The sequence below is a fragment of the Nicotiana tabacum genome, chromosome 22, assembly GCF_000715075.1.
Source record: "Nicotiana tabacum cultivar K326 chromosome 22, ASM71507v2, whole genome shotgun sequence".
In the NCBI taxonomy this organism is placed as follows: Eukaryota; Viridiplantae; Streptophyta; class Magnoliopsida; order Solanales; family Solanaceae; genus Nicotiana; species Nicotiana tabacum.
In genome coordinates, this window is record NC_134101.1 from 15,766,740 (window position 1) to 15,793,715 (window position 26,976).

A 26,976-nucleotide genomic window follows, 5' to 3' on the forward strand; every position below is an offset into this window, starting at 1 on the left:
ATATACCATTTTATATAAGGATCGATTTGGTATGAACGCGTCATTATCTTGTCTTTTTCTCTTATCTTAACCTTAATTATTATTAAATACTTTTATTTTCTCATTTACCTTATCTTTTTATATAATAATTATACCATGTATCATAATTTTTCTTTAAAATATTATAAGTTTATTCTTTCATATTAATGATGCGTGATATCATGAAACAATGGCAAATAATACAATTTATACAAACATTGTATTCATCAAACGATACGTTACAATACAATATAATACATCATGAAATAATATGTAACAACCATGTTAAAATAAAATTTAAAATAAGATTTACCAATTTATTTAGTTTAAACCGGACATATATCCTATTTTTAATTTAATAAACTAAATATTTAACAATAAAAATATATTTATCGAATAATTCTATTTCTATTATTTAATTTTTATATCATCATTGCACGCTATTATAATCTTGAATAATTTATTTTTCAACCAAATAATTTTTGTGTTAATAATGCGTTAGTATAAAATAAAACTCTAAAGTAACACATTTAAAAAGTATGGAGAGAGACTGATAAAATATTTTACTTTCAAGCTGAATACATAATTATTAATTTAGCTGCTTGCGAAAGCTATTTGTAAATTACTTTAAGAAGCTGCTTAAAAACCTGCCTATAGAATAGTTTGTAAGCTTCTCACAGTCGCAAGCTACTTGTAAGCTTCGCTGCTTGCAAAGTAACTTGTGAGCTATTGCAAATAAATATTTCTTTTTTTATTTGGGTTGATATAAATTGGATACATTAGAAAAAAAATCACTATTAACATTTGAGACGAAAGGGATAAATTAGAAGTTGTGGAGCGACAATACATTGTATTTGTCTATGTTTTGTTTTCTTCCTTTGCCAGGGCTGTTTGCAAGTGACACGTGTCTTCCTGTGAACACCTATCTCTGTTGTTGCCGTCTCTACTCTCCACATCTCCTTAAAAAATCAAAGTTCAAAATTTCTAGTTTCGACTTTCGTTTGGGAATTCCACGGTATGCATTTCGAAGAGAAAAGCTCGTCCGTTTGGGATTCTTTACCCTAAACACCATATCAGGTTAGTTTCTCTTCCTCTCTTTTTGTATGATGGGATAAAGAAATATGAATATCATGCTAAACAAATTTATCTTTCATGTTGTTACGTACGTTTCCCTTTTGATGCGCTTGGTATGGATGAAAAATACTTTATGTGGAAAAACTTTTACCTTGGTAGATTGTTTTATTACTACTACTAGCATTTTCCAAGTTTTGAGCTGTAGGTGACACAGTAATTGTATAAGCTAGAGGATAGGGTATGATGATAGTGTTTTGATAGTATTATTTAATTTTGAAATATTATTATTGATAATTATGCCTAGCAAGTGATATGGAGTAAGAGTGGAAATCTTTGTAAAGGAAAATGACTCCTCTCATGTCAAGAGGATGAAAGTAGCGAGATGGATGTGTGGGCATAATAGGAGAGATATGATTAGGAATGGAGATATTTGGGACAAGGTGGGAGCGGCCTCCATGGTGGACAAGATGCGTGAAGTGAGACTGCATGTGAAGAGGAGATGCACAGATGCCCAAGTGAGCAGGTGCGAGAGGTTGGCTATGGTGGGGCCAAGGAGAGGTAGATGTTGGCCAAAGAAGTATTACAGAGAGGTGATTGGGGAGGACATGACACTTTTTCAGTTTGCCAAGGACTTCACCCTTGACAGGAGGGTGTGGAGATCCAGCATTAGGGTAGTAGGTTAGTAAGTAGTCGAGCGTAATTCTTTTACCTGTATTGTTTTTATATGCCTATAGTACTAGTGTATTCTCGTATTTCCTATTCTTAGATTTTTAATACTACATTCTATTTATCTTTTTTCTGGCTATGGCTACTGCTTCTCTTTACATGAACTAGTAGTGGTACCCGCGCGATGCACGACCAATATTAAAAAATATTAATTAAATTAAATTGTGATCAGGTTTGTTTGAACATATTATATCATATTGCTTTAATAAATTTCAATTGTCATCTTATTTATCAATATGATATACCCAATAATAAAATCGCTAGTAAATTAAAGGGACATATATAGTCATTGAATAACTTTTTTGTTTTATATTTTTCTTTATTCTATTATCCAATGTTTAGTATTTTTACATTGTTAATAGAAATTTTTATTAGCATATTACTTTGTTTAATATTTTTGTTTGCTCGCTTTCTTTTTGTAATATAAGATTTTGTAATATAAGATATACATATTAAATATTTTTTAATTTAAATTTTATTCTGTTGTTGTCAATAATATTATCTAAATTTTAATGAATAAAATCTCTATTAAATTAAAGGGACTTATATAGTCATCGAATAACTTTTGTTATTATGTATTTTTCTTTATTATATTATCCAATATTTAATATAATTGCATTATTAATAGAATTTTTTATTAGCATATTACTTTGTTTAATATTTTTGTCTACTACTTTCTTTTTATAATATAATAGAAGATATATATTGTATTACTCTTGAAATATTTTTAAAATTTTAAATTTTATCCAATTGTTCTACAGAATTTATATGAAATTTAATGAATAATTTAAAAACTCCAACTTGAAACTACTCTCCAATTTGAATGGACAGTGTTTTTTTAATTTTCGTTTTTTATTATAAAACATTTTATTTTATTATTTTATAGATATTTAAATTCAAAAAAATAACCAATAACTAATTATTAACTAAATAACTAATTATTAACTACTTATGCCATGTGACTTTTTTCTAGGCTGCCACTTGGCTTAAGCAGAGGGCTTTTTCCTCTTCTTTTAATAATATATAGATTTTATAGATATTTAAATTCAAAAAAAACCAATAACTAATTATTAACTAAATAACTAATTATTAACTACTTATGCCATGTGGCTTTTTTCTAGGCTGTCACTTGGCTTAAGGAGAGGGTTTTTTCCTCTCCTTTTAATAATATATAGATTTTCCTTTGCTGTATTTCTTTATCTAAACTGTTGCGATTATGTTTTTCTTATTTCTTTTGCTTCAGTTATCTTTTTTCTAGCTATGGCTAGTGCTTCTCTTTACATGGATTTTCATTTGCTGTATTTACTTATCTAAATTGCTGCGATTATGTTTTTCTTGAGCCGAGTGTCTATCAGAAATAACCTCTCTACCTTCACAAGGTGGTAAGTTTTGCATACACACTACCCTCATCAGACCCTACTTGTGAGAATATTGTGGGTATGTTATTGTTATTGAAAATGACTACCCTGTCCCCCATAAGTGGGAAGACATTTTCCATATATTGGTGCAGAACATTTTCCTTGTAGAAGTATTTCCACAATTCAGAGTATCAAACATTGGAAATATCTCATACCAAGACACCCTTTGTCTATCCATAGCATCACCTGATGTCTTTTTGTCAGCAATCACGATATAACGAACAAGCGTCTGTGAATCGAGTAATCTGCGTAGGAACTACTATTGTTAGACGACAAAGCTATAAGACTTTCTTAACTCACAAAACTTCTAGAACTTAAACCCATGGATTGCTAACATGTTGAAATAGCGCAGTTCTCAGATATCATAACAAGAAGTGAATTGGGAAAGTGAAAAAGATGACGAGCAAATTAAAGTATCAGCTGCTTGTGCTGGCAGTCCTACTGCTAATAGCGATTAGCCCAAGTTTGCAGACTCAACTAAGAAATTAAAACAAGGTGAAAACTTCCGTTTTCCGATCACCAAAATTTGTGTTGGAACCTGGATTAGTATGTAACAAATTTTACTACCACATAGCTTTCCCGAAAGGCCATATTGCTATCAAAAGTTTTAATGCTGAAGTAGTTGATGAGGCATGGAATCCAGTTCCTCTTCATGAAACATATCTCCACCACTGGCTTGTTGTAAGATATTATCAACGAAAAGGTGTTAAGGTGTCAAAGTACCATGGCGATCTGAGGTTCCAAAACTCTGATTTTATTATAGCGAGTAACTCAGGGATATGTGAAAGGGATCTTTATCAATATTTTGGCTTTGGGTCTGAAACTCGTAAAACAGCAACATATGTTCTAGACCCTTATGGCATAGAAGTTGGTAATCCAGGAGAAGTACCTCCTGGATATGAGGAGAGATGGTTGCTTAATGTGCATGCGATTGATACACGAGGTTCTGAAGATAGGCTAGGATGCACAGAGTGCAGGTGTGATCTTTATAATGTTACAAAGGATGAGTATAACCGGGATATAGGACCAGATTATATTGGAGGCTTGAGATGTTGTTATGATGAAACAAGATGCAGAGTTGGAAAAGGGTTTGAGGGTCTCGAGAGAAGCTTGTACCTGAAGTATACTATCAAATATGTTGACTGGGATGCTTCCGTTATTCCTGTTGAAATTTATATACTTGATGTTACTGATACATGGAAAAAGCCAGAATCAACAGGACTTATGTCAAGACATCACTGTCAGGTGATGAACATTTCCGCTTTGTGCCATTCATTTTCAGTCAATCAATCAAATGTGCCTCAATCCCAAAATAGTTGGGGTCGATGATATGATCATCTTTATAATATCTGTGGAGCATTTCTGGTGGTTTCTGCTAGAAGTATCTCCAGCATGAAAGGAAAAACAGAGTTCTATCATTTGAACTTTGGTAAATGAGAATCGATGGATACCAGGAAAGATTCACATCGACCTTCACATTTTTGCTATTATCTTCATTTATTATCGAGTTCTCGGGATTATCCAATATGAATGTAGAAATGCTGATAATCTGATTTATAAAGTTACATAGTTGCTTTTGATTACTGAATATTTGCGGCCAATAATGTGGTTGAACTTTTCTGATACAGATTGAGTATGACGTTGAGTCATGTGCTACTGCTGTTGCTAATGCTGGACGCGTGCATAAGAAAAAGATAAGTGTAACTTTGCCTAATGGTGGAGATGTTGTTTATGGAGTTGCTCACCAGCATTCCAGTGGGACTGGTTCAACTCTCCGTGGCGAGGTAGTACTTTGAGATGTTAGAGTTTGTTTCCTTGATCCTGTTAGCTTAGGATCTAGTTTATTGCGTGACTCTCCGTATTTCTAATTGGTTTCGTAGGATAAATTCTTTCTCAATGATGCATGTAACTTTGGACTCTATCTAAACATGTTTCACAATCTCAATAGTTCCTGCTTCAAATGTATTTAGGTGATAAAGATAATTCAAATATTCTGCTTGTTTATGTTACAAAACAAGTTTGCGAATTGTTATCTAGAACCTAGAGATGGTAAAACCATTGCTTGCCCTCCTCTTAAATGGCTGGGGAAAGCTGTATGACTATGACTATTTTCATTGATCTGTAGTAACTTTGTAGGGAAATTATGCAGCACTGTTTCCTCCCTACTTCCGCTAAATATGGTATCTATGCTTACTGACGTTTCACAATATTGTTTCAGTACTATGGTTAGCGAAGGTTTAAAGATAATGATGTGTCACATATCTTTTTTGAGTTTGTCTTGATGTTCTTGTGATTGTTTCAGTACTGCAAAGGAAAACATATGCGAATGATAAATTCTTTTTTGTTCTCTGCTCAATTTGCTTAGGATGAACGGGTTATATGCTCGTCGCTTCCAATCTACGGGGAAGGAAAGGAACCAGGAAATGAAGCTGGTTATATTGTTGGGATGTCCACTTGTTATCCGAAGCCTGGCTCTGTCAAGATATCTAAGGGAGAAACTCTTACTTTTGTATCAAAGTATAGCAGTGCCCAAAGGCATACAGGAGTTATGGGCCTCTTCTATATTTTGGTTGCTGAACCGTCACAAAAGCGCAGCTCTATCCTGCATTCTACAGACAGCGTAAGATCTTGGTTCATGTTAATTACATCCAAAAAATACAATTTATCTTTCTGACATTCATTTTATTATGTCAATGGTGTTTTCACAAGTTTGTGTGAAGCAGCCACTAATGCTTGCATTAGGGGAGGCTGACTACGTCACATCCCTTGGGGTGTGACCCTTCCTAGGACCTGCGTGATTGTGAGATGCTTTGTGCACTGGGCTGCCTTTTATTTTTGTTTTCTCAAGTTTCGTGAAAGATCCTAAACTTGCCGTTCCTTTGTTTCTGCAGACTGGTGAAATTGTAATATTACATAATGCTGTTTGGGCCATAGCAGGGTTTGGAATTGCAGCACTTGTTGCTGCATGCAGCTGTAACTTTTCAAAGTCGGAGCGGAAGAGAGGAAGGGTATGAATCTATTCTAATGTGAAGTTCTTTCAGTCCAATTTCTGGTGACCGGTATAATATACAATGTGAGCTAGATTTTGTCGGTTCAAGTTGGTCCTTGGTGCTGATGCAAAACTTTTGCACAGTTTAACTGAAGGTGTTTTAGTGTATGGGGTGATATAGTCTCTTGCTTTTCTAGCTACCTATGGCATAGCATGTCTGTATATCGGATAGTGAATACTTTGTTTCCTTAAGAGTATTTGTATAGAGTTTCAACTTCGTCCAAAGCTAATTCAGTTGTATCTGCCTTTGAGAAAAAGCCTGAATCAGGCTTTAGATGGTGTTTAAGATAAGACAATATCCATGGGAAGAGGTTTGATCAACAAACTAAATGCAGATGGAGATCTTCTTGTCTTGTTAAATACCGTATAACGCGCTTTTTTGCATGCTCTATATGGTCACATGTTCAACAGCTATTGATTGTTGCAACAAAGATTGGTGTTTGTTAGTAGTAATTATTTTCCAGCCAATAGCTTTGTTTCTCAACTGTATTTGACATGGTCAACACATATGAACATGATAAATGACTCTCATTTGCAGAATATAACAAGCCTCTAGTGAATAATGGAAGTGCACTAGGGAGACTTTTTCAAGGTGAAAAGTTAACCAGGAATTAATATTGTTAGCTCGTAGTCATACTGATAAAAGATCTTTAACTACTCCAACTACTTTGTCTTGATGGTTATATCTTAGAACCACTTTTTCCTTGCTAGTGTGATTTAGTGGTTAGTAAATAAAATATCATTAAGTGATTGGGGAGGCCAGGCCGACATTAACAACTCGTATTATATAGTATTATTATTTTAAATACAATATTTGTTTTAATTTTTTTTAAAACTTTATTGTATCATATCATTAAATTTGTCGTTATATAACAACGAAAAGCTCCACTTTATGCAACGTCCGATTTGATGCTCTTCCTTATTATTAAATAATTATATTTTGTTTGTTATCGTACTTTTTTATGTAATAATTCTACCTCGTACTTTACCTTTTTTTATTTATTATATTGCAAGTTTATTTTTCATATTATTGGTGCATGACATCGTGAAACGACGGCAAACAATACAATCTATCCAAACATTGTATATATCAAAACGATACTGTACAGTACAATATAATACAATAAAATATAATACCATACTATACATTATGAAATAATACATAACAACCATCCAAACAAGCCGTAAGAGGTTGTGGTTCAATTGTGGGATGGAAAAGAATATCTCATGGTTGGATTATCCCGTAGGATTAGTTATTTCACTTTGTATATGGGATAACTAATGCTATCATTTGATATAAAATTTATCCCTTAAACACTAGTAGTCAATAATCAAATATGGGATAGATATAATTACAAATTCTATTATGGGATTACTATTCTTAAACTGCAAAAGTATTAAGCGATTTACTTATGTGTCCGTTTGGTACGGGCAAGTTGGTTGGAAAATCACAATTTAAAATGAAAATTGACATTAAGAGCTCAAATAATTAGGACCGAGTTGTTGCGAAAAATATCGTCTTTATTACACCTAAAGCGTTTAGCACGTTGTACGCCATCTGCAATCCTGCCATTGGTCCACTGTTGCTGCGTTTTCTGCACGACTCTCACACTTTGTAACAAAGCTAAATTAATGCTAGTCGATGTAACTGGGCGTTTCATCTTTTTCTTGGCGATCTTCTCTTTTTGTGGAAAAGAGAAATAAAACTAGCTTTTAATCCAGAAAGCTCTTACAACTTGTTTGGGTCGTTGTTACATGTCGTTTTATAATGTATTGTACTGTATTGTTTAAGAAATATAATATTTGAATCGATTATATCGTTTGTCGTCGTTTCATGGTGTCCCGCACTAATAGTATTAAATATAAACTTGTAAAAGGAGCGTATCTAGGGGGTTTACATCGGGCACATGAACTCATGCTCCCCTCCCTAAATCATGTATAGTAATGGTATATTTTTTTAATTCCTTTTTAAATATATGTGTGTGCATCCATGCTCAAAGTATTACTTATGATATGATGGTTATTGGGTGTATCTCTCTAGGTGAGGTTGTGAGTTCAAATCTTATATCAATCTTGTTATTTTTTTTCTCTCTCTTTTTTCTAGAACTAGACACCCACGGGAGATGTGCGTGTGTGGCGTTATTTTTTGCGTATTAATTAAGTACTTTTTCTTTTTATTTCTTTTTTGTTTAATTTATTCTTCAAATTTTTCACAGATTGAAATTCCTATTCTTCTTTTGTCGCTGTAAAATCTTATATGATTAAACAAAATATGTATATTATAACTAGTAGTAGTGTATGATGTAGCATATAGTCAATGGGTTCAACTGATCCCAATATTTTTAATGAAAAATAGATATAAATATAAGAAAATTACTATTTTAAAAAAATTGAACTTATAATTCCAAAAGTGTAATGGGTGCGCAATCGTAAGAACTAAAGGTTGAACCCACAAAATTTATATTCCGGATCCGTCTCTTCTTAATAGTGCACCCATCCTGTCAAAATTTTGGATACGCATCTGACTTGTAACATTACTAAGGAAAAATATGATACATAGTAGAATTATTGTATTAAAAAGTAAGGTAAATGATAAAATATGATTATTTAATAATAAGGAAGGGTAAAATGAGAGAAAAAGGCAAAGTAACAACACACCACGCCAAATCTGTCGTTCCATAAAGTGACACTTTTCGTCGTTATATAACGATGCATTTAACGATACGATACAATAAAATTTAGTAAGTAACAATTAAAACAAACATTATATCTAAAGTAACAAGACGATACAATACAATTGGTAACAGCCATCCAAACAAGTTGTTATTAGTCAAGCTAATTCTTCATTATTCATATGTTTCAAAGACAAATTGTTTACGAGGAGAAGTGTAACGTGTGTAATAGAAAATTATTTTTTTCCTTAATAATATTTTAATACTCTTAGCGTTTTAATTTTCCAATGTAGATTGTAGAGTCGATGGTTTGCCCGATATAATCGGATTTGATTTTTGCTATATGTTTTAGTAACTTTCAGTACAGTCTCATGGTAAACATCCGGTTAATTCTCATCAGTATATTTTGCTAATTCCAATTGAGAAATATACTTTCCATAAAAACTTTATAATTCCTTTTTTTTTTTGTTAGGAGTTTTATAGTTGAGAAATTCGAAGTCTTCTTTTGGATCATAATATGAGATAAAATGCATACACAATTTTTTGGAATATATATAACACCAAAATGCAATATGGGTAAACATTTTTTAATATTATAATTTTTTCGGTAAGAAAGTTTCGAAACTGAGCTTGTGAATTACGGCATGAAAAGGAAAGCATCAAGAAAACTCCACACTCTTTTGGAAAAATTAAAATTGACCATTTATGCATCTGTGTGAACTCGGCCATTTGATTTTTTCTTCTTTTTTGTTTGACTTGAAGAAAAAGAAAACTATATATTTTAATCTTAAATTAGTTAGCACACATCAAGTATTTATGCCAATTCAATAAATATAAGATATATGTATATTTTTACTTTGATTTATTGATTCTTAAAATTAATTATTTAATTAGGAATAAACACGTGATGCACAAATTTGTGACCTTTTTTATACATAAGAAAGAAACTTCAAAATTTGACCCGAAAACTAACTACAAGCAAACCGGGTCAATTAATCGGATCTCTCTCAAAGAAGATCCTCCACAAATATTCTCTTCTTCTCCCCTCTTCCAAGTTCCAATAACACCCATTTCCTTTTGCTCACTGTAAGCAATCTATTTCTTCAAAGTAGCGTTCTTTTTTCCCTATTAGATCTATAATTATAAAAGATCCATAAAAAAAAATCAATCTTTTTGCATATGCTGTAAAGAAATCCAGAACCAATATTTGGGCATGTCAGTGGCTGGAAAGGCCGCCGTGGAGCATGTGAATTTTCCGGGAATGGGTACAAAGGACCGGCCCGGATGTTGCAACCCGGTGAAGAACCCCGGCCCGGTTTCAATGGACCATGTTTTATCAGCACTAGGTGAGACCAAAGAAGAAAGGGAGTCAAGAATCAGAAGTTTGTTCAGTTTTTTCGATTCGGACAATGCGGGCTACTTGGATTATGTAAAAATCGAAAAGGGTTTGTCTGCTATGCAAATTCCAGCTGAATATAAGTTTGCTAAAGAATTATTGAAGGCATGTGATGCTAATAAGGATGGGAGGGTGGATTATCAGGAGTTTAGAAAATATATGGATGATAAAGAAATGGAACTGTATGGGATTTTTGAGGCTATTGATGTGGAGCATAATGGTTGCATCTTGCCTGAAGAACTGTGGGATGCCCTTGTAAAAGCTGGTACTTTTACTGTCAATTCTTTTTAAGCCCTTTAAGTTCCTGTTTCATAGAATATTCTCTCTGTTTCAGCTTATGTGTCTTACTTTCCTTTTTAGTTTGTTTAGAAAAGAATGCCACTTCCTATAATTAGTAACTCTTTAATTCCAGTATGGACTATGACATGTTTAAGATCACAAGATTCAAAGGGCATTTTGGTGCATTATACACATCTTAAGTTTAAGACCACAATATTCAAAAATCTCTTACTAACATATAAATGAAAGGGAGGGAGTAGTTATGATACTGCTTTTTTTTTTTTTAATCATTGGGAGGATAAGTGGTGTGGATGTAGAACTGTCTGTTGTGGTTCATAAAAGGAATACAAAAATCTATCTTATGAGAATTTGCATTGTTGAGGTCTTAGAACTAGTGTGATAAGTCCTGATTGTTTGATCAGATTCATTTTTGGAAGTTTTTGAACCTTGAATGGCTTTGCTGCGCAAGTTGAAGTTAAGTGATCAGCTGCCAAGCTGGACTTGTTGGAAGTTTGTGGCATGTCAGTGTGCAGTGTTCTGATACCTCTTGTTGAGTCCAGTGATACCCACAGGAAAAATAACCACAGTTAGTTAATGAGAATATACAAATGAATGAAACCGAGATTTTACGTGGAAAATCCTTCTCAAATTATGCACTTGTTGCACCAATATCAACATGTAAGTCTCAACTCTCATGTATCATCGAGAGATTTTACTACCAAAAGAAGAAACTTTCCTCATGTACCTAATGCACCAAGCTTCCTTCCACCTAGCTCTTATGTAGAACTTTCTTGTGTTGCAGTACTCGAACTTTTCCTCTTAAGAAGCTTAATCTGGAAATTTTCTCCGCGATCTCGACATCACATTCGAACACGTCTTCCACTAGTTGCACCACTGTATAAACCTCTGTCGTTGAGTAGATATGTCAAGTCGTAGTAGAGGGATCTCATCATCTTCTATCCATCGTAATCTCACAAATGATTAGGCATATAGGGATTATATATTTCCTGTCCACCTCGGTGTTGTCAAAGGCTCAATTGAAGCGCGCTTAAGCTCTGAAGCTTGGCGCAAAACAGTCTTAGCGCTTCACTTAGCCGACACTTTGGTGCAAATACCAAGGCGCACCGCACATGCCTCATCATTAATGGGCCTTGTCCTGAAGAGCCGACATTAACTAATAAATATTTCACTTAGTAGTAAAAATTTTCAAATTTCGATGTGTTATTTATGCATATAATTATTATTCTTGAGTTACATATATATTTTTTATCTTTTTTTTTTCCTTATCAAACTTTGTTTTGTTTTCTTCTTCACTGCGCCTTATTCACTAAAGCCAACGCTTTATTTGCGCTTTACGCTTAAATCCCCGAAAAACCTTGATGCTTTTTTCGCTTTTCGCCTTTGAAAACACCTGTCCACCTTACACTTTATTCTTAAAATTTCAAAACAAATACAGTGAACAGTGTCTTGTGCTTGAATAGTTGTCTGTAAGTATGAATAGTGACATTAGGCATTAATACCCATATATGTGAACAGAACGAATATGCATCTATGCTTGGATGTATCAATGATGCTCACATCTTCAATCCCTATACAAAATTCTCTTCTCACTCTGATACTAGCTGTTGAGACTAGGAAAATAAAAAGTTTCATGATAAGCTTGCATCTCAAATTAATTTGTTTGTTTCATAAGTTCCTCATCTTGTAAATTTTCCTAGATCTGGATATTTAAGTATTTTTTGTGGCTAATTCTGGGGCACTGGAGATTGTGGTTCCGTTCTTGGCATTTTGCTGAATTTGGTTCTGAAATTGGTGGCTGAATTGTTGAGCCTCTTTACCCGGGTGGGGTGGGGGTGGGGGTGGGGGTGGAGTATTGATTGTCTGAGACAAACTCAATGAGTAACTTTAGAATGCTGATCCACTAGTCTGGTTTGGCATTTCTCAGTTTATTTATTTGTATTTTGATGAATAATGTACTTTAATCACAACAGTATGAGGGCCCCACAAGGGTGCTACCATAACTTTATGAAATTACAAGTCTATGGAGTTTTAGAAATTAATAAAATTCAATAAGCCATTTACATCGCCTTGATTACACATACAAAAAAAGGTGTGCAAGCAATTATGGTATAAAATCTGCACGACAATCAAGAAGTGACTTATAACCTGTTTGGCCAAGCTTCTCCAAACCCAAAGCTTTTTTCCCCTAAGTTGTAGCGTTTGACCAAGCTTTTAGAAGGAAAAAAAGTACTTTTGAGTAGAAGCAGAAGCAGTTTTGGAGAAGCGAAAAAAGTAGCTTATTCTTAAAAACACTTTTTTGAAAAGCACTTTTGAGAAAAATACACTTAGAAGCACTTTTTAAAAGCTGGCCAATCACTAATTGCTGTTCAGAAGTGTTTTCAAATTAATTAACCAAACCAAACTGTTTCTCGCCAAAAGCACTTATGGAAAAAGTATTTTTGAGAAAAAACACTTCTCAAAATAGGCTTATTTTAGAAGCTTGTCCAAACAGGCTATTCATCAAAAACAATCAAAAAGTGATTTTTCCTCATATTATCTCCTAGTTTATTCCTTACATAAGCACCAGATATTGTGTAGGGGATTTGTTTCCCTAACTTGTTCTCGTGCACCATATTTGAGCTTCGACTCTGTGTTGGCTGCAATCAGAGGCTGCCGCAATCTATCTTCCTCCACACTGAATCTCATTATTCATTTATCCAGTAGATGCGATTTGATTTCTGAAGTCATAAGTTCCTTGCCTTATGGCATTTTTTTTTTGAGAATGGCAACAAAAAGAATTACTCCTATAATCCCAACCTTATGGCATTTTCTTTAACTGGTATCATCAATTTCTCTTGTAAGATGATATTTGAAGCCTTTAGTTTTGGAATAAGTGACAAGAGTGGGTTGCTCTAATGGTGAGCACCCTCCACTTCCAACCAAGAGGTTGTGAGTTCGAGTCACCCAAAGAGCAAGGTGGGGAGGAGTTCTTGGAGGGAGGGAGCCGAGGGTCTATCGGAAACAGCCTCTCTACCCCAAGGTAGGGGTAAGGTCTGCGTACACACTACCCTCCCCAGACCTCACTAGTGGATTATACTGGGTTGTTGTTGTAGTTTTGGAATAAGTATCTTGGTGACATTTATGAGGGCAAGTTATCTGCTCATCATACCTTATCACTTGATTATCATAATCCTTGTTATCCTTTTTTTTTGAGTGGGATAAGTTGCCCTTCTTAGCTGACTTGTCATTGTGATACACTTGAATGCAGTTTAAACAAGGTAAAATGAGTACATCTGTGTAAAATCACTTCAGAGCAAAATGATGCATTATGCTATTTTAGTTGTTTTTTGCTTTCGAATGAGCACGATGTTAATGTTTATTTGTTTGCGGCACCAAGGTGCTCACTTTTCTAAGTTCAGATGGCTTCTGATTTTTCTTCAATTCAGCTACTACTGTTTCACCGCTGTTAGTCTGATTTGATGATGCTCTTGCATTTCTTTTGTGGTACCTGTGACTAAATCAATTTTTCTAGTTGCTAATTTGGATTCAGATATGGCTATTTATGGAATAGTGCTCGAGGAATCTTTACAATTCTTAGATTTGGAAATATATGCAGAGTAGATTGTCAACGCATATACTGAGTTACATTATGTTCTTTACAATGAAATTAGTTCTTTCAACTCTTTCTTTCCTTCCCGTGCTCTAGACAAAGAATTAGGCTTAGATGAGTTTTAGATTGCAGTTATGTAATGAAGCTGGCAGCATAATCGGGTCAAGAGATGGTGTTTGGATAATTTTCTGGTTTGTTTTTTTGAAACAACTTATGTAAGCATCGGGCAAATTAATTGTGTATCGATCGGTTTTTGAAAATAATGAACAAAACAACACAACTATAGGCCTTGCTCCATACCCATTTGGCTTCATTTGGGCCGGTTTCACTCTAATACTCAATAATTTGTCTCTTAAAATAAATGTTCTCAAATAGTAGAGATTCTCTAACTCTCGTGCTTATCCCGAACTGACTCACAAATCTCTAAACTAACTAAAAAGACATTTGATAAACTTGGGACTACTGTCAGTGTACCAATAAGGTTTGATCCTTAATTTCAACTGGTTGTTGTGCTTAAATTAATTTTGTTTCTTGAAAAGCTTTTTTGGTTGTTTTTTTTTCTTCCAAAAACAAGATTTTTTTCCAAACCATACAAGATGTTAGATATTTGATTTTTAAAAACTTTTTCAATGCAAATGGCGCTTCTATTCGAGCTTAATTGGTCCTGAATTTGCAGGGTAGAACAAAGTGTTATCCTTGTATGAGCTTCCCAATTAATTTTGGGAAATTGAGAGATTTCTTGTGCAAGAAATTTGGTAAGGTGCCTGACAATTAAGTCCTTCAAACGGTGCTTCTTGTCATAATTCCTTTTCTTTTTATGTCCATTTTTCTAACAGATTCAGAAAATTTGCTTTATTATTGTTAGTTTTCTGTATGACTCTGTTGATACTTTGTCCTGTAATTTATGTTACTGATTGGCCTTGTTAAATTTTGTGACACAAAGCTTACGGCTTCTCAGTATATTTTGGCTTCCCTGTCATGTATTAAGTTACCCCGCTCTCCTGGTCCATTTTTCTCTCCGTCTGCGGAACAAGTATTTTTTTTAGTTTCATGCTTCCTCAATAAACGGGTGGCCCGTTAAAGGGGTTTGCACAACAAATTAGTTCATCCATTTAATATCTACATGCTAATTTCTCCTCTGCTATTCCTCAGTTATTTTGCTATGTGATTCCCATCTTTCAGAATCTATTTTTCTGGCTAGAAGAGTTCTCCATACACATTTCCATTTCTTTAGTTGTCTTCCTCTTATAAGCTAGGGCAGTTTCTTTCTTGCAGGAATAGAATTAGATGATGATGAACTTGCACGTTTTGTGGAGCATGTGGATAAAGATAATAATGGAATTATCACTTTTGAGGAATGGAGGGATTTTCTTCTACTCTATCCGCATGAGGCCACAATTGAGAATATTTACCAATACTTGGAGAGGGTATGTCTTGTTGATATTGGGGAGCAGGCAGTCATTCCGGAAGGCATCAGTAAGCATGTTCATGCATCCAAATACCTGATCGCAGGGGGTGTTGCAGGAGCTGCTTCTCGTACTGCCACAGCACCTCTTGATCGCCTAAAGGTCATTTTACAAGTGCAGACTACTCGTGCTTCAATTGGTCCTGCAGTCAAAAGCATATGGAAGGAAGGTCGTTTATTGGGGTTTTTCCGTGGCAATGGGTTAAATGTGATGAAGGTTGCACCTGAAAGTGCAATCAAGTTCTACGCTTATGAAACCTTGAAAAATGTTATTGGTCGTGCCAAGGGTCAAGACCAAAGAGATATAGGAACTTCTGGTCGTCTTGTGGCGGGTGGAATGGCAGGTGCAGTAGCACAAACTGCTATCTATCCGATGGATCTCGTTAAAACTCGATTACAGACTCATGCATGTGAGGGTGGAAAGGTTCCTAATCTGCGAAAACTATCAAAAGATATTTGGGTACAGGAGGGACCTCGAGCATTTTATAGAGGATTGGTTCCATCGTTACTTGGAATCATCCCTTATGCAGGCATTGATTTGGCTGCCTATGAGACTTTAAAGGATTTGTCAAAGATTTATATTCTTCATGATAGTGGTACGGCTCTTTAACTTGTTCCTTTTCAATTGCTACTACCTATTTTCTCCAAGATAATGAAATGTAATTTTTCTAAGAATTGTGCATTTGATGCAGAAGCCGGCCCTCTCGTGCAGCTGGGTTGTGGGACAATTTCAGGAGCCCTCGGAGCAACATGTGTTTATCCTTTGCAGGTTGTTCGAACCAGGTAAATCTGCATTTAGATTCTTGGGGTGCAACAACTGTGATTTTTTTTTTCCTATTTGGACCGTGTAGCTCTCGGTTTATCATGTGATGGCCGTTCTTTTTCTCTTAATCTGTATTCTTGCTAGAATGCAAGCTGATGCTGCATATGAAGGTATGTCTGATGTGTTCCGCAAAACGCTTCAGCGTGAAGGTTTCAGGGGCTTCTACAAAGGACTTTTCCCAAATCTTCTAAAAGTTGTACCAGCAGCAAGCATAACTTATCTCGTGTATGAATCGATGAAAAAGAGTTTAGATCTTGATTAGCTGGTATAGAGTCGGCGACACACTGAGGTTCAAGCTGCTGATCCTGAGGAGGATGATGATGATGATAAATAAGATTATTTAGCTCATTGGTGATATGATTTTCAGAATCATACACTTGATTTTTGAGTCCCCATTGGATATCGACGGGGATTATAGTTATAGAGTTTTCTTCTTCAGATTCAACCGACAAATGACTACGTTGGCAATTGAGAATAGTCCTTCTTTACAATGTATGCCTGAGCTACTGGAAATATCCTTTCTACACTTTTGCCAAGTAAATGCAAAATGAATACAGTGAGATGTAGACCTTGAAATTTTTTGCTATATGGATGATAGCATGGGAGTGAGGTTCTGCTCTCTGCCCTTCTTTATGTAGGCTTTAGGTGCAAATGAAACTGTTGTAATTAAAGTATTAGTGCTGGTAAAGAGGAAACTTTTTCTTTTGTTGGGACAACGTGTTTTGTTGTAAACTATTTCTGAACTAAACACCTAGAATTAAATTATTTTAGTTTTTCAAAATACTGAAAACTATTCCAAGTTTTTTCATTGTTTGGAAAACAAAAAAAGGTTCTAAATAGTTTCTTCCAAGAAATTGAATTTCTATATATATATATATATCGTATGTTATATAAAAAAATTATTTAAATTTTATATATTTTTTCGGCTACCGAATGTGAATACTTTTTGGCGCGGGTTAAAAGTGAAAAAAGCCCTTTATTCTTTTTGCGTATTTACTGGCTAAATAAATATATTTAGAAAAGATTTACATTTAGAGATTTTGGATTCAATGAAACATCGAAATTTGTTATAAATTATAATCTATATAATAGAAGCATAAGAAATAGAAACTACATCAAAATTTTGCACAATTTCACCGTAAACCATTTCTCTACGGGTCACAATATTTAAAGCCCTTAAAAATTCTTCACATCTTGACATTATTGTATGGAATGAAAATTACAAACTACAATGCCCTTAATAAACGTGAAAGAGAATCACTCCCCTGTAATCTGCCCGCCCGAGACCAACCCAAGTGTATAGAGTGCAACAAGCATTTCGATAGCAATTACTTCAAGAGGGATTTGGTAGCTCATAAGCGATTCTATGGTCACAATATCATTTACATTTATTTTTAAATTTCTCGCTATTTTTGAGATTTCTTTTGGTAAATATTATTGACTTTTCATTGTTGGACGACTTTAGTATTTCAACATACATATTTTACAGTAGCGATGGATTAAGAAGTTTTTCAGAGGCAACTTATTCCATGGTTGCAGACGGTAAAGGTATGCTAAGAGGTTGGCGACTGATGATGTGCTATAGATATGCTATTGTGGGCTTTTCGGAGGCTATTCACATTTTGGAAGGACCAAAATTAATTGGTAGGCCTAATGAGAATGTATATTCTCCACCGGGCTAGACTTGTGTACTCATCACAGTTATTGTAGCAGGTGGTGTCATCGGTTAGAGTTGACCTTATTCGTGTTCTGATGTGTTCTATGAGTTACTCTCCTATGTCAAGACGGGTTGTGGTACTGTTGACTATTTACATACGCTGCGGTTATGTTTGCGCTTTGTAGCGAAATTTGAGCGAGATTGCTCTTGGGATGTTGAATAGTTGATTGTGCCTTGGTTATGGTCTTCTTGTTTCTGGTATATAGTGATATATATATCTCCATGATTATGTGTATGGTGAGGTTATATGGCGATTTGATGGCTTTGGAACGACTCTTGGCACGTTCTAGTACGAATATATGTTTAAATGGGGGAGAATGTAATGATCCGACCAGTCGTTTTGAGCTTTAGCATTCCATTCGGTGGTTTGAAACTTTGAGTTGCTTCATATTATGTATTATAACTTGCGTGTATGGTTGGTTTCGGTTTTCGAGTGGTTCGTGATTGATTGGAAGAATGATTCTCATTTTAGAAGCTTTAAATTGGAAGAGTTGACCAAGATTTGATTTTTGGGTAAACGGACTCGGAATCGGATTTTGATTATTTTGATAGGTTCGTATGATGATTTTGGACTTGTACATATGTTCGGATTTGGTTTCGGAGGTTGCTAGAAGAATTTGTCACTATTTGTCGAAAGTTGGCAACTTGAAGAACTTAAGAGTTCATAAGTTTGACCAAAGAGTTGACTTTGATATTATTGGACTTCAATTGGTGTTTCGAGACTTTGGATAGGTCTATATAGTTGAATTGAACTTGTTTGCAAAATTTTAAAGTAGTCCGGAGTGTTTAAGTGTGATTCAGACACTCTTTTGAAAGAATGAAGATTTAACTACTTAAGAGAAATTTTATTCGGTTAGAGCCTCGATTCTTTGTTATGATATTTCCGTGGGTGTTTTGAGGTTTTGGATAAATTTGTATGATGTATTTATACTTGTTGGTATAATTGGATGGGGTCCCGAAGGTCTCGGGTGTATTTTGGAACATTGGTTGAGAAACTAGTTAAGTTAAGGATTTGAAGTTTGACCATGGTCAATATCGGATCAAGATGATCTATTTTTGGTGTTTTGAGTGCGCGACTAGGTTCATGATGTATTTTATGATTGAAATGCATATATAGTTTGTGTCCGCGAGATTTTTGTGTGCTAAAACGAAAATTTTCTTATTGCTAATTTTTTTTATCTTGCATACTATTGAATGTTTCAGATTTCTTTTAAAACTTCAAAACATCATATCTCCCTCATTTTAAGACCAAATCGGGTGATTCAAGAGGCTATCTTAGGTGGAATCTCGCAAGGATCGTGTTGGGATTATCAAACGTAAGTTTCGAGATCATCTAGGACTTGAATAGAGCTGGGACAGTTGCTGTATATTTTTTCTTGTTTCAGAATTTAGTTACTTTTTCTCACAAGGTTTTGGAGCTCGGTTTTGAGCGATTTTGGAGAGGGTTTTTACTACTTGGATTGGGGTAAGTACTTTTGACTTGGATTTGTTATTATTTCATGATTCCAACCTCGATTTTAGTGTTTGATTAATAATTTGAATTGGAAAAATTGAGGATTTTAGTAAAAACTTTCTAAAGAATAAATTGATGGTTTGAAGGCTGATTTGAGGTCAAAATTGAATGGTTTTTGGTATGATTGGACTCTTATCGGAATGAGTGTGAAATTTTTAAGTTTTATCGGGTTTCGAGGTGTGGGCCCGGGGGTTGACTTTTTGATTTTCGTTAAAGATCGAAACTTTATTATCCGAAATTGTGTCCTATGGTTTTTATTTATGATATTAAGTTATTTTGGATAGATTCGAGCCGTTCTGAGGTTATTTCACATGAGAAGGGTTTCTTAGAGTATTGATTTAACTTCTTTGACATAAGTATCTTGCCTAACTTTATGTAGGGGAAATACCCCCTTAGGATTGGGTTTGATTGTACTATTTGAATTATGTGGAAGACGTGTACATGAGATGGTACCTTTTGTAGGAATGATGTGTTGTTGATCATATAGGCAACATCGACTTAATAAAATTACTGATCTAAAGTCAAATTGCAAAAAGAAGTCTTAAAACTCTTTTAACATGATTTATATTTATGCACACACATATGCAAAATTAGTGTTCACTTCTTTTTTCTTCAAATACTTTTTTTTATAATTATTGTTACAAGACATAAGGCATATAACTTCACATATTAATATTATAAGTTAATAAACTGTTAATCATGTGTTTGCAATATGTTATCTTTATCTTGTTGCAAAAAACTTTATTCACTAATATGAAAAATAAAGTAATTTAATTTCAATTTCTAAAATATTTCTATTTTTCAAAAATATGCAGTTTTCTTTTTATAAAGATTTGGGGATTTAAAATTTTGGAGACTTTAAGCAAAGTTTTACTAGTCTTCTCCATCAACATTTGTTTCTACACTAGTCTTTTCGTGTTCTACATGTCTATCATTTAACAACTAAAAATTGTGCAGCCAGGAACTTGATATGATTTTCTTTGTCACGGCGTAAATCTTAATGTTCATACGATATGATGTAACTTTTCATTTAGTAGTTGGGAGGGAGTTATTTGAGAAAGATAAAGTCTGAATTCGTTTGGAATTGCATCATTGGATGATTTAAGTTACTGAAATTTAAGGCGTTTGGAAATCAAAGATATATTATTGTAAAATCGTCTCAATCTAATTGTGAACGGAAGTGATCTTACAATCCTACTATTTTGCCAATTAATTGACCTTTTTTGTATTTAATCTATGTATTCTCAATATAGATGTTATGTTACGAATTCAAGAAAAGTTAACTACAAATAGCACTAAAGAAATAGGAGTAACTTATACCAAGAATTAAGGGTGTACAAACCGAACCGGAAAATCACACCAAATCGAAAGTTAAACCAAACCGATTAAAAAATCTGATTAGGTTTGATTTGATTTGATTTGGTTTGGTATTGAGTAAAAATACCCAAACCAAACCGACATATAAAATTATAATTTTTATATATACTTTTAAGACTTTTTATAGAATTTTCTTTAAAAAAATGTCTAGAAATATTTGCAATTCGCTTACGGGATATAAATTTTAATAGAATATGAAGTGCTCCATATTTATTAACCTTAAATAATGGGTTGTATGATCACTTTCTTATCAAGTGTTAGTGAAATGCGTCTATCTCTTTGTTCTTCCATATTCATATCATATGTTAAGATCTATTAAATTCTTATATCTTTTTCGAATGTGAAGTGATTATTAATATTTATGTATCATATTGATTTTTATGTTTAATTACTAAATTCGGTTAACCTAAAAGTGTACATCAACGAAAAATTATTGTTAGACAACTAAAAAAATAACTATTATGTGTTACTAATAGAATTCTCCCATAAGAATATTTTAATCGATAATATGTTTGTCAATTTTTTTATATTTTTACTAAATATATATTTACTTATCAAATATTTAACAAAGTAAGAATGAAATAATATTTAAGTAACAAAAAATCTCGAAAACCCGAACCAATCCAAATCGACATAGTTGGTTCAAAACCGAACCAACCCGGTCCATGTACAATCCTACCAAGAATAATATTTTACTTTTATTTTGGAACTTTACCTTGTTGATTTAAGGTCTTCAGAGAAGTGACTAGTCTTTCAAGCTCCATTATTATACTTAGACTTTATTATAACATTTCTAGACTGAATTTGGCTCATGTTCTTTAAGTGTAAAATAACTAAAAAGTGTTTCTTTTTTTGTTTGTTTAAATCTTACCATCATTTAGTATGATTCTAAGACCTAAAATAATCCTATTTCATATTCTAGCTCTGCAAAACACGTGCCATTCAAAGCAATTTCTTTTGTTGGGACATTGTGTTTGTTATAAAATGTTTTTCAACTAAACACCTTAAATGAAGTTTTTTAGTATTCCAAAATCGTGAATAATTGCTCAAAGTTTTTTCATTTTTGGAAGAAAAAAAATTCTGAAGAATTTCTCCAGGAAAGTAAAAATTAATTTTATTTAATTGAAGCTCGTTCTTGTCTTTAAAAAAAATGAAACTTTTCTTAAATTGTGAAGCAAATGCTACAAGATATTGACAGCTTGTTTGGATTAGACTGGACTTGCATACGCTTTATTCTTGTTGGGAAAACTATAATATATAACTATCTCTCGAAAATAATAGCCGGTAATATATATATATATATATATATACAATATTCATATTTTATACATATAGTGTAAATATTTTTATATATTGAGCCGATGGTCAAATGTGTAACTTTCCCTTTATTCTTTTTACTCGTAAATAAATATATCTGTTGAGAAGATTTACTTGCTATATATTTTTATTGTATTATTCGGAAAAAAAAGTTATTTACAATATTTATTATTGTTGGGCCGAAAAATTATGGGATTGTTACACACATGGACTTTTTCGTATATATACGAGATTTTAAACTTATTTACCCGATTTTATCTAAGTTTTCATATTTACAGAAAGTAACTAAGGTCTTTTATAAAATATATACAAATCTGGTCACAGTCTACAATTTATCTACAACTTAAATATATATTTTTTACACAGAATCTGGTTAAAAACTACAATTTACATATATTTTATATACAACTTGTATATAAATATGTAAGTTGTAGATATTTTGTAGACTGTTTCTACACTCACATACAAAATATACCCAATTTGCTTATGTCTTATTTTTTAAGGTTCAATTTAAAATCCAACCAAGACCACCTCGAATCTTCACCAAATTCCCTCAAAATTGAGATATAAACTCCAAATAGTATTCTCAATAATTTGCAACAACATCCGATCCAAACAAATAACGATTTAATCGAACCCAATTTTCGAATTAAAAGCTTTGAAGTTTCTTAAAGGTTGTCAATGGAGTTTAAATTCAAAACTTTATGCTTAGTTTAATCAATGCATAAAATTTTTTATGCTCAGTTTAATCAATATATGTGCCATGCCCAATGCATGTGCCAATGGTTTAATCTCTTCATTAATCAACATAATGCAAAACTTTGGACCATTTTTATCGATGAGAGAGTAATAAAGTTGTGCCAACTATGTTCTTAGTTATTTTTTGTTACTGATAGTAGGACTTTCATGTCTTCTCTTCATTCATGACTTCTCTTCATTCATGACTCTTTAAGATCAAAACTTGTTATTCCATATATTTTTGGTGATTGGTTATGTGGGGCTGGGGGTTGGGATACAGTGTATTGCTGAGAGACGTACCGTGGGGTGGGTAGAAACCTGAAGGCTTAGGATTGATTGCCAATTAAAGCCCTATAACTGAGGGATATTAACTTGTCAATAAAATATATAGAATTAGTAAATTGTATATCAATTTGTAATTAAGTTAAAATTAAATATTGGTAAAAATCTCTTACACAAATAGCTTAGAGGCCCGGTAAGCTATAAATTGTCTTTTCTACTAGAGAGGCAAAGAAGGAACAGTGCTACTGAGCTAGGGTTTCCGCGTTGGGGGTTACAGGTAACTCCTGGGTTCTGATCATCAGTGAATTATGCTTTTCGTTTTGGTTCCTGTTCGATAATCTGATAAGGTTCCTGTTCGATAATCTGATAACTATGAAATACTATCTTTTTTCAATTGTTGTTTGTATTCGTATTGTCATTATCGAGGATAAAAATTGATCTTTTTAATTTAATTTTATCGGTGTTTGTTTATGACTTTTTCACCTCATATGCATCACAGTATACATATATCCACATGTACTTTTTTCTCTGTCTCTTTGAGTGTCTCTATCTGATAGTTTGCATGCGTGATTATTAATAAAATAGGGATATATTGAAGTTGATTCCTAAGGTTTTATTCTTTTAAGTGTTTAAGCATAATATATGTATAGTGGCCATAATTTTGTGATAAATTGTTTGAGGGAGAAAAAGAGTACTGAAACTTCGGTCATGAACTAAATTAATGTGCAAAACTTGCCATGTAAGGAGGCTTTTTTGGTATGAGTTGCACAACAAAAGGTCTCTCATCTCTTGAGCCTTCAAAGGAAATTCATCATATTTAACTCGCAGTAGTTATAATGGTTATATTCCTAGGGAAGTGAAACTGTGAAAGTAATTACAAGGGACAAGTAATACCAACCAAGCCTTCAAGTTTATTCCTATCAGTTTTGCAAGTAATACCAACTGGTTCTGCCTATAAGCTTCATATAACCAGTTCAAGTCTGTATTCCTATGAGCATTGAATTCGTTGGGACATACTCACATTTACATGTCCTACATTAGCAGTCGAGTGTGCATGCCTAGACCAGTGACCTATTCATACCAAAAGAGAGTTATATTCATTTTTACACTGTGAAAAAATGACAGCCAGGTGCACTAAGCTCCCGCTATGCGCGGGATCCGGAAAAGGGCCGGACCACAAAGTTCTATTGTACGCAGCCTTACCCTGCATTTCTACAAGAGGCTGTTTCATAGAGTCTTGTTACACTGTGAAGAATTAACAATTTCATTAGGCGGTGTCAAGTGGGCAACGGGCAGGGGAGCATGCATCGTTTGAGTACTGGGTTCATCTGATCCCAATACTTTCAACACGGAGCATAGACCTTAAATCCTGGATTCGCCTCTGGAAGGGGTTCCATCTCATTATGGAATGGGCTAGAACATAGGGAAACGGTTGGAAAAGATTCGACTCCAAGTAGTTCAAGACCTGATCACACTTGGTGATTGATGAGTTATGTCTTTCATGCTGTTTTGTTTCTTGAAGACATGATTTGTTGATTCCGTGGCCCTCCTTTATTTACTATTGCAAGTGCTTTTATGAATGTGTAAAGAGATAATATCTCACGTTTCTTTGTTTCTATTGATTGACAGCAACTTGCAACATCTGTGACAAAAGCTCCAAGACAAAATGGTGAGTGACCACTTGAATCTCTTTCTTTTGGACTTTGACATGAGTTACTTGGCAATTGTGGTTTCATGTTCTTTTCCTGTGGCCTTAATTAGGGTATTCCAAAGATATCAAACGACATTGACTTGCTTCACCCTCCTGCTGAGCTTGAGAAGCAAAAGCACAAGCTTAAGCGTTTGGTCCCATCACCTGATTCTACTTTTCTGGTATCTACCATTAATCACTGATATTTTGGATTTGATTGTGATCTATATATATGATTTATGCCTTTTGTCTTTGTCCTTGCTTGTGTAACTTTTGATCAACCGTTGCAGGATGTTAAATGTCCAGGCTGCTTCCAAATGTAAGTTCCTGAAAAAGAGCGGTTAAATTCCTCGTGTTATAAGTTTCCATGTAGTAGTAAGGTACTAATAATCGATCCAACTTTTACAGAACAACAATTTTCAGCCACTCGCAAACCGTGGTTACATGCCCCAACTGCCAGCAAGTGCTCTGCCAGCCAACTGGTGGACGCACAAAACTTACTGAGGGATGCTCTTTTAGGGTTAAAGAGAAGGCTATGATGGTCGTGGGTTGATATTTGCTAGAGGTTCTGGTTAAGCTGTGACATTATAAATTAGGTTTTTGAAGAATGAGTTGGTTAAGAGAACTTTTCCTTTGCTCGGTAGTACTTTTTTGTTTTGAGTTCTGACTTTGATGAATACTTTGGCAATCATATTACTCTTACCACATTTTGAAGTACTTAATCTTCTTCCTGATCTTGATTTTAACATTACTTAATCTTCTTCCTGATCTTGATTTTAACATTTTTCAGAAGATACTCCATGTTTGTTTGTGCTTTTATGTTTTTGGTATTCATGTTTAATGCTAGAAATATGCCCTGTTTTGAATTTGAAGCGCATGGCTGTTCCTTTGGATAAAATTAAGTCGAGTAACTTGCTTTGAGTCTCTATTGCAAGATAAACACGACGTTTATACTCTACTTTTGACTGGTGCAATGTGCCATGAAAATTGCTTGAATCCGTCAGGAGCTTGACTCACTCAATCCAAGCCTCAGAATGTTTCTAGCTATGTTTGGTAAACCTTTTTGGGATGTTATGTGTACTTATAAACTAACCGCAACTTTATGGTATCGAGTATAACTGAATAAAGAAGTATGTACAGGAGATTAATGAATTCTTGTGTGATTGAAGCTGTGTAACGTCTATTTGTTCAAGTTACTGGTTTTAACCTGGACAGTTTCCAGGAATATTTGTAAGCGCCACTAGTTTTATAGTAACGCAGTAAGGCAACATGACACACTGTTTAAAGAGTATTTTAACACAACATTAACATACATTACATATAAAATGGGACTTCAAATCCAGCTGAACAGTGCAAAAGGGGCATGAAAAAACAGTAAAAGAAAAGACCTGGAAGAAAGGCATCACCTTCCCTTTGCCTTTATGACTTGCCTGTGAGTTCTTCGCATCCACTCAGATCAGATGCAGTGAAGGCTAATAGTCTACACAGAATGGTTTGAAGTCACCTTCACTATCATCCCATCCTTGGTTTTTATCAAATACTTCTTTCTCTTCTTTCTCCACATCTTTTTGTGCTTCTTTCTCTTCTTTTTGCATTTCTTTTGAGTCTCAGAGTCCAAGATATATTGACAGTGGAAGCCAAGACTTTCTCACCATAATAAAGAAACGACAAATCTGGAGGGTCCTCCCTCTTAGCAAATTGTTACTAAAGACAAGGAGACCTATTCACTCTCCATGTGTGGAGAAAAAGCAAAAGATTAAACAAAAGTATAAAACTACCGATTGGTGGAGAATAGAGATGAGAGCTAAAGTT

The 26,976-nt window shown here is 34.0% G+C and overlaps 2 protein-coding genes and 1 pseudogene across 3 annotated transcripts; all 3 read left to right on the top strand.

Moving 5' to 3' along the window:
- The first annotated feature begins 2,823 nt into the window (after positions 1–2,823).
- On the top strand, positions 2,824–6,559 carry LOC107821801 (uncharacterized; annotated as a pseudogene).
- A 3,257-nt stretch (positions 6,560–9,816) lies between these two features.
- Positions 9,817–17,246, top strand: LOC107821811 (calcium-dependent mitochondrial ATP-magnesium/phosphate carrier protein 2). 2 transcript variants are annotated; one of them, XM_075243923.1, is made up of 4 exons: positions 9,817–10,618; positions 15,518–16,303; positions 16,400–16,490; positions 16,615–17,246. In XM_075243923.1, exons 1-4 carry the CDS (start codon positions 10,171–10,173, stop codon positions 16,790–16,792), a joined length of 1,503 nt encoding a protein of 500 aa, XP_075100024.1. In that variant the 5' UTR covers positions 9,817–10,170; the 3' UTR covers positions 16,793–17,246. The 2 variants fall into 2 exon arrangements, with proteins under 2 accessions (XP_075100024.1, XP_075100025.1); XM_075243924.1 differs by having other exon boundaries at positions 16,673–17,246.
- Positions 17,247–23,652: 6,406 nt separating this feature from the next.
- Positions 23,653–25,915, top strand: LOC107821823 (small ribosomal subunit protein eS27w). Its single transcript, XM_016648286.2, has 5 exons — positions 23,653–23,751; positions 25,104–25,143; positions 25,236–25,346; positions 25,455–25,483; positions 25,573–25,915. The coding sequence occupies exons 2-5, from the start codon at positions 25,141–25,143 to the stop codon at positions 25,715–25,717; spliced, it is 288 nt and encodes a 95-aa protein (XP_016503772.1). The 5' UTR covers positions 23,653–23,751; positions 25,104–25,140; the 3' UTR covers positions 25,718–25,915.
- The last annotated feature ends 1,061 nt before the right edge of the window (positions 25,916–26,976 follow it).

Excerpts from the sequence above, each read along its gene's own strand:
- LOC107821811 (XM_075243923.1), top strand. The coding sequence starts at position 10,171 with ATGTCAGTGGCTGGAAAGGCCGCCGTGGAGCATGTGAATTTTCCGGGA. Across the intron at positions 16,304-16,399 it reads TTATATTCTTCATGATAGTG|AAGCCGGCCCTCTCGTGCAG; the intron begins GTACGGCTCTTT and ends CATTTGATGCAG. Across the intron at positions 16,491-16,614 it reads TTGCAGGTTGTTCGAACCAG|AATGCAAGCTGATGCTGCAT; the intron begins GTAAATCTGCAT and ends TATTCTTGCTAG.
- LOC107821823 (XM_016648286.2), top strand. Across the intron at positions 25,347-25,454 it reads CACCTGATTCTACTTTTCTG|GATGTTAAATGTCCAGGCTG; the intron begins GTATCTACCATT and ends CAACCGTTGCAG. Across the intron at positions 25,484-25,572 it reads TGTCCAGGCTGCTTCCAAAT|AACAACAATTTTCAGCCACT; the intron begins GTAAGTTCCTGA and ends CAACTTTTACAG.